General features: G+C 43.8%; 1 protein-coding gene across 1 annotated transcript; it reads right to left on the bottom strand.

The window, feature by feature from the left end:
- Window positions 1-968: 968 nt before the first annotated feature.
- On the bottom strand, window positions 969-2762 carry LOC124663982 (peptide-N4-(N-acetyl-beta-glucosaminyl)asparagine amidase A-like). The gene has a single exon (XM_047201605.1). It carries the CDS (start codon window positions 2760-2762, stop codon window positions 969-971), a length of 1794 nt encoding a protein of 597 aa, XP_047057561.1.
- Between the last annotated feature and the right edge of the window lie 8848 nt (window positions 2763-11610).

Raw genomic sequence — 11610 nt, 5'->3', positions numbered from 1 at the left:
GCCAGTGGTGCAAGAATCTCATCCAGGCTACCAAACACGCCCTTAGTCACTTCTTAGACTATGTTTTTCTTCTTGAATCTGCTGCTTCCAAGGGCTGGGTGTGCTTCCACTTTAGAAAGTTCTAAACGCTCTAAATTTACCCAAGGGGCCTCTCACTTATCGTTAACTCATGTTACAATTATGTGATTCTGATTGCAAGCGGGGCGGAATACGGTTGTTCGCTACAGGTTGCACGAGGGGTGCGGTTGTCCGCTACTAGTTGCATGCAGAATAATGCATCTATTGTCGGTGTGGCGGGACACCGCTACAATTAGTGTGGAATAGTGTGGCAACCCGCATACACCTTCAAACTCCACAATGGAAGTTTGAACCCAGGCAAAACTCTGAACTGCACGCTAAAAGTCCAAACCTCGACTGCGAACTCTAAACTTGGATAGAAAATTGTCAACTACACACTCGAGTGGACATAAAACTCTAAACTGCGAACTCTGGACTGCAACAAAATCTACAAAAGCTCTGAATTAATATAGATAACCGGGTCAGAAAAATAGATTCAGGAAACCACTAGTACATCTTCAGGACTTCAGGAAACCACTAATACATCTTCAGAGTCGATCGTTTATTATGGCTTAACATCGATCAAGCATGGACAAACTTCATAGCAATCAAACTCATGATTTCAGAACAACTCATGAGTTCATACGTACGCTGACGGCGCTGTTGCGGTGTTACTCACTTCTTGGACTATGTTTTTCTTCTTGAATCTGTTGCTTTCCAAGGGCAAAGGGTGTGTTTCCGAGTAAATGACCGAAGGCACCTCTCATTTATGGTCAACTCGATCGTGTTACAAGCATGTGGTTATTGTATAGCGGTTGCATACTTGTAGTACTGTCATGGTCACCTTGTAAGGTACAGCAGCTGGCCTTTTAACACAGAATAGTCAAACAGTCCAAAGATCGATCAGCTTCTCACGAGCTCATCCGCGCCAAAGCTGGAGGCGCCACGGCGCCGGCACGGGAAGAAAACGACCCCTTCAGGCAGGCCTCGTCGGAGTGGTCGGAGACGATGGCGTAGCCGCTGCTTGTCACGTCCCGGGAGTAGCACCCATCGGTCGCCTCGTACCCGTAGCTCTGCCTCGTGCCCCACGACACCCCGACCGCGTCACCTTCGTCGTCCACGTCGATGTTCACGGCGGACTCCTGCGCGTTGCCCAGCGACCGGGACCAGAAGAACCCGCGGCCGGCGGCGACCCTCTCCTCGGCGAGCCCCAGGCGCACGTCCCTCGCCACCGTGTACGAGCCGTTGGAGGCCTCACTCACCACGCCCACGAACACGTCGAGCCGGAAGCTCTGCTGCGCCTCCTGCGAGTACGCCACGCCGGCGCGGTCGACGACGTGCACGCCGGAGTACGCCTCGGTCGTCTGGTTCACCACCTGCTGGCTGTCCCCCCGGACCTCGTTCGTGTTCTCGTACCCGAGCCTCTGCGTCCAGGTCGCGGTGATCTTGCCGTAGGACGACGTCTGCACCCACCCCGTGGCGGAGATGCGCCGGAACGCGGTCGTGTAGTAGAACTCGTCCCCGGGGCCGTCGGGCCGGAACGCGATGCTCGTGTCGAGCGGCGGCGCCTCGTAGCTGGTGAGGCCCGCCGTCGTCGGCGCGCCCCTGGGGTCCAGCCACAGGTGGAGGTTGGCGTCGATGAACCACACGTCCTGGGCGTTGGTCACCGACACGTCAAACTCGTGCGCCTTGCCGTCCAGTAATTTGCTCAAGAATGGCGTGATCTCGATGTCGTAGGACGGAAGACTGAACGAGCCGATCCCGGTGATCGGACGCCACAGGAGAGGGTTTATGCCTCCAGTGTAGATAACCGGGAACGGCCACACGGCGCCGACGAGGTCCCCGTCGATGCTGACAGTGACCTCCCGGAACGGGCCGTGGCCGTCGGCCGTGTTGGTGTACCAGAACTCGTCGTTGGCGTGGTACGACACGTACACCTCGAGAACGGCACGGTAGGCATTGATCGGCACGGCGAGGCTCGCGGACCCGACGTCCTGGCCGTTCTGGATCTGGAACCACAAGCCGTCGTTCAACGGGAGGCTCTGCGAGATAGGAACGATGACGTCGGCGGGGCCCAGCCCTGGCTGCGGAGGCTGAGGCGGGTGGCGGAAGTAGAGGTGGAGCGTGAGGTTTGCGTGGTACACGCCGGTGTACTGCTCGTTGACAACGTTGCCGAGGTAGACGGCGAGGGTCGAGGGGCTGCGCGCGGCGAGGAGGGAGGCGTACTTGGTGATATCCTTGGACACCGACCAGACAATGCCGTTCGCCCGCGGCTCGGCGGTGCAGCCGCGGAGGAGCTCGGCGCCGCCGAGCCAGACGCCGAAGATGCGGTCGTACTGAACGCCCCGGCAGGCAGCTCGCCACTCGAGAACGGCAAGGGAGATCAATGACGCGTGGCCGCCCGCGGCGGCGAGGCAGGGCGGCGGGGAGTAGGCTGCCGTGACAGGGGGCTTGGTGTAGGTGTAAGCGAAGGAATGCGAGAGAAGCACCGTGGAGCATGGGCCGAAACTGCCCGGCGGTGGCCGGTGCGGCCGGTCCACCTCAAAGAAGGTGGTGGGTTGATCGGGCGGAGGCGGCGCGCGCGCCTCGATCGCAGCTACTTCCGATGCCGAGAGACGGAGCTTGTGAGGTGAAGCGGAAACGATTGGATAGGAAGTGATGGCGAGCAGGAGGAAGAGGAAACAGTGCACGAAGGACTCGGCCATGATCGATCGAGAGTGGCTGGAGGAGGCAGTGTGCTTGTGCATGGCGCGCTTCTTGGAGAATTTAAACAGGTTATGAGTGGCGGGAGAGTGTGCTCTACTGCTCTCGTGCATTGAAAATATTTTTTTTTGTAAAGAGTACAAGTGAAGTAGAGCATAATTTTTGAGGGACCATGCGGCAAGGTTTGGATTGCAAGCTTATGTACAGCGACAGTTAGCCTGATGGATGCAGGGCCAAATGAGGATAATTAAATGACCTAATTAAGTAAGTTTGGATTGTAAGTTTAACTTACTAGATTAGTAGATGATTAGATGCATATATCTACCCCGAACTTGTACAACAAGAGGCCCCACCAGCTTTGGTAAATCGAAGTTACCTAATTCCACTACTATGCTCTACTACTCTTTTACAACTTCTACAGCTGGATAACAAAATGTGTGCACGTTTCTTTGATAAGTACTGTACAGTGATAATTATACTAGAATTATCAGCCAGGTACAATACTGATTGGAAGCATCTAGGTTGATGTCAGTTTACAACCCTAATGGAAATTAACCTACATAATTATATTGTGTGTTTAATTATGGTACATGACTCACACATGTGCGTTTTGGGACAGAAAGAAAATAAGCAAACAATATCCAATTATGCAATAAAAGATGGATTATATTGTGGTTGCTAGTCTTATATGGGCTTTGTTTGGAACACAAGTTTAAAAAACTTGGAAGCTTACCTCGCATTGACTCTGGAATTAGCAGTATAAGTAGTTCCCGCCCTCTAGCCTCAATTGCATTGTGAGCGGTACCACAGATATGCAGAGAAATAGAGGATAGATATAAGAGAAAGTACAGTAGATCATACCCATCAACCAAATACTAGCTAAAAGTGAGAGAAAAAAAAAAAGGAGGGGGAGTGGGACGGGCGCCCCAACTGTCGCCCACTACTGCACAAGAAACCAGAGAGGTACAGCAGGCATGCAGCCATGCGTAGTGCATGGCGCTAAGTTGCTGAATGCATTGAGTGCATGTTCCCATGTTGCATGCAAGTTACCAAGTCAAAAAATAGATGGTTAAATATTTTGTAAAACCAACCTTGTAGCTAGTCTATTGTATAATACAAGTGCCTACTCTATGCTAGCTCTATGTGATATGGCATGATTTATATAGCCAGCAGCCGGCTACGTTATTGATCTTGCTCTAAACCTAAGCTTTCCTACACTAGCCCTATTCACTTCCAACTTGGCGAGGCTATAAGTAAATGATGGAAGTAATTAGTGACCCACTAAGTTTAAAGTGGAGGTAGGGTTGAAAGACGAGATTTCCTACCTCAGAGTCGAGAGTACCTGCCTTTTCTATCAAGTAGGCTGATTTTTTCCACGCCTTCTTCTTCTTCACTAACAGTGTTGGACGAAAGGGTTGGTGCAAGGTTGAATGAATGATTTATGCTGTCCATGATTTCTCCAATAAAAGGTCTCTAAAAATAAGATCATCCATAGGTCTTTTGATTGATGGGTTTAGTGCCTAATAGTAAAGGTGTAGAGGAGATCTCTACCTTTTGACTTGAATTGTGTAGCCAGAGTCGAGTTTAATGCCTTAATAACATTGTAGTGTACTCCCTCTTTCCTAAATTTACGATGCATATTAGTTTTAGCCAAAATCAAACTTTACAAATTATGACCAAATGTATATAAAATAATATCAACATCTACAACGTCAACTTGGTACTGTTAGAACCACCATGAAATATATTTTCATATTATATGCATTTAGAATTACGATAGTTGCCCGTGCGCAGGCGGTGAAAGCATGTTCTGATCCAATGTTAAATTGTACCTATTCAACAAGTTTTTAGATGTGATTTGATTTCAAAGCAGTGCTTTGTAGCCCAAGTTTCTGCCACACACTAGTTGCAAGTTCTTGGAGTGCAAAGGTTATTGTGGTGTATTGTCTCCAAAGTTGAGCACAAGTCATACCGTGCGTCCCTGAGCCACGAAAGATAAAGAAATAACAATAAAAATAGTAGTGTAGCCAAATAATCCATGTGCTTGGGTGGGCCAACACATCCATCCTTACCGACGCGAACAACTGACGCGGCACTCGGGAGCCGCTATATGCCGACCGATTCGGCAGTTACGGGGTGCCGCACACCCCTCCGACCCGGTGGCTATTAACTGGGCCGCGACCTATCAAGTAACCTCTTTTTCTTTATTTTTCTTTTCTTTTTTTTTCCTTTTTCTTTTTAGAGTTTTGCTTTTAAAAACTAATATTTTACAGGTTTTTTTATGTTTTCAAAAGTTGTTCAAAATTTTCTGTATACATATTTAAAAAAAATCGAATTTAAATCCGTTCAAAATTTGAAAATCGTAAAAAAATTAAAACTCTTTAAAATCTAAAATGTGTTCAACTTACAAATTTTGTTCAAATTTGAAAAAACATTCAGAATTTAAATTTGTTCAAATTTCAAAATTCGTCCAAAATTTGGAAATTCGTTCAAGATTAAATTTTGTTTATAAAAATATTTCAAAATTTAAATTTTTTTCAAATTTCAAAATTCGTTCAAGATTCAAAATTTGTTCAAAATTCGAAATTCGTTCAAATTTTGTCAAACTTGAACATTTTCAATTTTCAAAATCTTCGAAATTAAACAGAAAAATAAAACGAGAGAACAAAAAAGAAAACGGAAATAAAAAATAGAAAATAGAAAACGGAAAATAAAAATAAAAGGCGAAAAAACAGGAAAAAGTGGCCTAACCGGGCCGGCCCACTGATGACGCGTGAAGCACACGTCCGTTGGGAACCCCAAGAGGAAGGTGTGATGCGTACAGCATCAAGTTTCCCTCAGTAAGAAACCAAAGTTATCGAACCAGTAGGAGATGAAGGTCACGTGAAGGTTGTTGGTGAAGAAGTGTAGTGCGGCGCAACACCAGGGATTCCGGCGCCAACGTGGAACCTGCACAACACAATCACAATACTTTTCCCCAACTTAATGTCAATCTCACCGGCTTACTGTAAACAAAAGATTAAACGTATGGTGTGGAGAATGATATTTGTTTGCGAAGAACAACAGAGAACAGAGATTGCAGTAGATTGTATTTCAGATGTAAAAGAATGGACCGGGGTCCACAGTTCACTAGTGGTGTCTCTCCAATAAGATAAATAGCATGTTGGGTGAACAAATTACAGTTGGGCAATTGACAAATAGAGAGGGCATAACAATGCACACATATCATGATGACTACTATGAGATTTACTTAGGGCATTACGACAAAGAACATAGACCGCTATCCAGCATGCATCTATGCCTAAAAAGTCCACCTTCGGGTTAGCATCCGCACCCCTTCCAGTATTAAGTTGCAAACAACAGACAATTGCATTAAGTACTGTGCGTAATGTAAACAATACAAATATCCTTAGACAAAGCATTGATGTTTTATCCCTAGTGGCAACAGCACATCCACAACCATAGGGGTTGCTGCCACTCCCCCAGATTCAATGGAGACATGAACCCACTATCGAGTATAAATACTCCCTCTTGGAGTCACAAGTATCAACTTGGCCAGAGCCTCTACTAGCAACGGAGAGCATGCAAGATCATAAACAACACATATATGATACATCAATTAACCAACTTGACATAGTATTCCATATTCATCGGATCCCAACAAACACAACATGTAGCATTACAAATAGATGATCTTGATCATGATAGGCAGCTCACAAGATCTAAACATGATAGCATATGAGGAGAAGACAACCATCTAGCTATTGCTATGGACCCATAGTTCAAGGATGAACTACTCACGCATCAGTCCGGAGGTGGGCATGGTGATGTAGAGCCCTCCGGTGATGATTCCCCTCTCCGGCAGGGTGCCGGAGGCGATCTCCAGAATCCCCCGAGATGGGATTGGCGACGGCGGCGGCGTCTCAGTAACTTTTCTCGTATCGTGGCTCTTGGTACTAGGGTTTTCGCGACGGAGAGATTATATAGGCGAAGGGGCAGAGTCGGGAGGCGCTCGAGGGGCCCACCCCATAGGGCGGCGCGGCCAGGGGTGGGGCTGCGCCCCCCTAGGGTGTGGCCGCCTCGTCGCCCCTCTTCGTCTCCTCTTAGGACTTCTGGAAGGCTCCGTGGAAAATAAGACCGTGGGCTTTTGTTTCGTCCAATTCCGAGAATATTTCCTGTGTAGGATTTACGAAACCAAAACCAGCAGAAAACGAGAACCGACACTTCGGCATCTTGTTAATAGGTTAGTGCCTGGAAAATGCATCAAAATGATGTAAAGTGTATATAAAACATGTGAGTATTGTCATATAACTAGCATGGAACATAAGAAATTATAGATACGTTTGAGACGTATCAAGCATCCCCAAGCTTAGTTCCTACTCGCCCTCGATTAGGTAAACGATAACAAGGATAATTTCTGAAGTGACATGCTACTATCATAATCTTGATCAATACTATTGTAAAGCATATGAGATGAATGAAGTGATTCAAAGGAATGGTAAAGATAATGACTAAACAACTGAATCATATAGCAAAGACTTTTCATGAATAGTACTTTCAAGACAAGCATCAATAAGTCTTGCATAAGAGTTAACTCATAAAGCAATAAATTCTTAATAGAAGGTTTTGACGCAACACAAAGGAAGATTTAAGTTTCAGCAGTTGCTTTCAACTTTCAACATGTATATGTCATGGATAATTGTCAACACAAAGTAATATGATGAATGCGAATAAGCAAGTATGTAAGAATCAATGCACACAGTTGACACAAGTGTTTGCTTCTAAGATGGAAAGAAGTAGGTAAACTGACTCAACATAAAGTAAAAGAAAGGCCTTTCGCAGAGGGAAGCAGGGATTACTCATGTGCTAGAGCTTTTTATCTTGAAACATGGAAACAATTTTGTCAACGGTAGTAATAATACATATGTGTTATGCATAAAACCTCCTGTAAGTTGCAAGCCTCATGCATCAAATACCAATAGTGCCCGCACCTTGTCCTAGTTAGCTTGGATTTCCATGGATTATCATTGCATTACATATGTTTCAACCAAGTATCACAAAGGGGTACCTCTATGCCACATGTACAAAGGTCCAAGGAGATAGATCGCTTTTGATTTCTCAATTTTGATAGATCTCAACTTGAGGACATCCATACCGGGACAACATAGAAAACAGATAATGGACTCCTCTTTAATGCTTAAGCATTCAACAACAGATAATATTCTCATAAGAGATTGAGGATTAATGTCCAAGCTGAAACTTCCACCATGATACATGGCTTTGGTTGGCGGCCCCATGTTCTTCTCTAACAATATGCATACTCAAACCATTTAACTCATGGCAAATCTCCCTTACTTCAGACAAGACGAACATGCATAGCAACTCACATGATATTCAACAAAGGTGTAACAGGTTGATGGCGTCCCCAGAAACATGGTTACCGCTCAACAAGCAACTTATAAGAAATAAGATACATAAGCGACATATTCATCACCACAATAGTTTTTTAGGCTACTTTCCCATGAACTATGTATTGCAATGACAAGGAATGAAATTTTAAAGGTAGCACGCAAGCAATTTACTTTGGAATGGCAGAGAAATACCACATAGTAGGTAGTTATGGTGGACACAAATGGCATAAGTTTTGGCTCAAGATTTTGGATGCACGAGAAGCATTCCCTCTCAGTACAAGGCTTTGGATAGCAAGGTTGTTTGAAGCAAACACAAGTATGAACCGGTACAGCAAAACTTACATAAGAACATATTGCAAGCATTATAAGACTCTACACTATCTTCCTTGTTGTTCAAACACTTTTACCAGAAAAATATCTAGACTTTAGAGAGACCAATCATGCAAACCAAATTTGAACAAGCTCTATGGTAGTTCTTCATTAATAGGTTTAAACTACATGATGCAAGAGCTTAAACATGATCTACTTGAGAGCTCAAAACAATTCCCAAGTATCAAATTATTCAAGACAATATACCAATTACCACATGAAGCATTTTCTGTTCCCAACCAAATAGCAAATAACGAAGCGACTTTCAACTTCGCCATGAACACTAAAAGTAAAGCTAAGAACATCAGTGTTCCATATGAAAAAGTGGAGCGTGTCTTTCTCCCACACAAGGATTGCTAGGATCCGATTTTATTCAAACAAAAACAAAAATAAAAACATACAGACGCTCCAAGTAAAGGACATAAGATGTGACGGAATAAAAATATAGTTTCACTAGAAGTGACCTGATAAGTTGTTGATGAAGAAGGGGATGCCTTGGGCATCCCCAAGCTTAGATGTTTGAGTCTTCTTGAAATATGCAGGGATGAACCATGGGGGCATCCCCAAGCTTAGACTTTTCACTCTTCTTGATCATATTATATCATCCTCCTCTCTTGACCCTTGAAAACTTCCTTCACACCAGACTCAAAACAATCTCATTAGAGGGTTAGTGCATAATCAAAAATTCACATGTTCAGAGAGGACACAATCATTCCCAACACTTCTGGACATTACTCAAAGCTACTGAAAGTTAATGGAGCAAAGAAATCCACTCAACACAGTAAAAGAGGCAATGTGAAATAAAAGGCAGAATCTGTCAAAACAGAACAGTCTGTAAAGACGAATTTGTTTGAGGCACTTAACATGCTCAGATGAAGAAGCTAAAATTGAATGAAAGTTGCGTACATATCTGAGGAACACGCATGAATTTTGGAAGAATTTTTAGAGTCTCCTACAGAGAGATGTACTCAAATTCGTGACAGCTAAAAATCTGTTTCTGCGCAGGAATCCAAATCTAGTATCAACTTTACTATCAAAGACTTTACTAGGCACAACAATGCAATAAAATAAAGATACAAAGGTATTTCTGCAGTAGTAACAAGCACCTTGACTCAAATATGAAACAAAAATTGCAGAAATAAAATAATGGGTTGTCTCCCATAAACGCTTTTCTTTAACGCCTTTCAGCTAGGCGCAGAAAGTGTAAATCAAGTAACATCGAGAGAAGAAGCATCAACATCATGATTCTCCTTAAAAAAACAACTTGTCACAATAGGTACCTTCGATGCTCCATTATCTAAATTTCCCATAGTGGTACTAAGGGTTTGATTATCATGGATAACACAAGTTTCTAAGACAGAAATTCTTTCATTAATTCCTCCTAGAGATTTATCAACTTTATCAGTGTTATCAAGTAATATTCCCAATTTAGTCTCAACACTTGGAAGATTTTTCTCTATGGCCTCCAACTTTTTCATGACATCCTCAAGAGAGATTTCAATTTTAGCTTCATTAACAGGTGGTATTCCAACTAGACTCTCAATAATGCAACTAGCTTCTAAAGCAGGAGTGCCTAGGAAATTACCCCCCGCAAGAGTATCAAGAACATACATATTCCAGATAGAGATACCAACATAAAAGTTCCTAAGGAGGATATTAGTGGAGTGTTTCTTAGTGCACCTATGATGAGCGTCACTAATTCTATACCAAGCATCTTTAAAACTTTCTCCCCCTTGTTGCTTAAAAGAACGAACTTCAACTTCAGGATTACTCATTTTAGCAATAATAAAAATAAACTAAGCAAAACCGAATTAAGTAAAGTAAAAAAAGTAACTAATTTTTGTGTGTTTTTGATATAAAGAATGCAAACAAAACAAAAAATAAAAAACAGCAAGACAATAAATAAAGTAAAGAGATTTGGCGTGAGAGACTCCCCTTGCAGCGTGTCTTGATCTCCCCGGCAACGGCGCCAGAAATTAGCTTGATGACGCGTGAAGCACACGTCCGTTGGGAACCCAAGAGGAAGGGGTGTGATGCGTACAGCAGCAAGTTTCCCTCAGTAAGAAACCAAGGTTATCGAACCAGTAGGAGATGAAGGTCACGTGAAGGTTGTTGGTGAAGGAGTGTAGTGCGGCGCAACACCAGGGATTTCGGCGCCAACGTGGAACCTGCACAACACAATCACAATACTTTGCCCCAACTTAATGTCAATCTCACCGGCTTGCTGTAAACAAAGGATTAAACGTATGGTGTGGAGAATGATATTTGTTTGCGAAGAACAACAGAGAACAGAGATTGCAGTAGATTGTATTTCAGATGTAAAAGAATGGACCGGGGTCCACAGTTCACTAGTGGTGTCTCTCCAATAAGATAAATAGCATGTTGGGTGAACAAATTACAGTTGGGCAATTGACAAATAGAGAGGGCATAACAATGCACATACATATCATGATGACTACTATGAGATTTACTTAGGGCATTACGACAAAGAACATAGACCGCTATCCAGCATGCATCTATGCCTAAAAAGTCCACCTTCGGGTTACCATCCGCACCCCTTCCAGTATTAAGTTGCAAACAACAGACAATTGCATTAAGTAATGTGCGTAATGTAAACAATACAAATATCCTTAGACAAAGCATTGATGTTTTATCCCTAGTGGCAACAGCACATCCACAACCTTAGGGGTTGTTGTCACTCCCCCAGATTCAATGGAGACATGAACCCACTATCGAGCATAAATACTCCCTCTTGGAGTCACAAGTATCAACTTGGCCAGAGCCTCTACTAGCAACGGAGAGCATGCAAGATCATAAACAACACATATATGATAGATCAATTAATCAACTTGACATAGTATTCCATATTCATCGGATCCCAACAAACACAACATGTAGCATTACAAATAGATGATCTTGATCATGATAGGCAGCTCACAAGATCTAAACATGATAGCATATGAGGAGAAGACAACCATCTAGCTACTGCTATGGACCCATAGTCCAAGGATGAACTACTCACGCATCAGTCCGGAGGCGGGCATGGTGATGTAGAGCCCTCCGGTGATGA

Source organism: Lolium rigidum, chromosome 6 (genome assembly GCF_022539505.1).
Source record: "Lolium rigidum isolate FL_2022 chromosome 6, APGP_CSIRO_Lrig_0.1, whole genome shotgun sequence".
Taxonomy (NCBI): domain Eukaryota; kingdom Viridiplantae; phylum Streptophyta; class Magnoliopsida; order Poales; family Poaceae; genus Lolium; species Lolium rigidum.
This window is presented reverse-complemented; position numbering and strand designations above follow the sequence as displayed.

Coding starts and splice junctions, on each gene's coding strand:
- LOC124663982 (XM_047201605.1), bottom strand. CDS start 2,762: ATGGCCGAGTCCTTCGTGCACTGTTTCCTCTTCCTCCTGCTCGCCATC.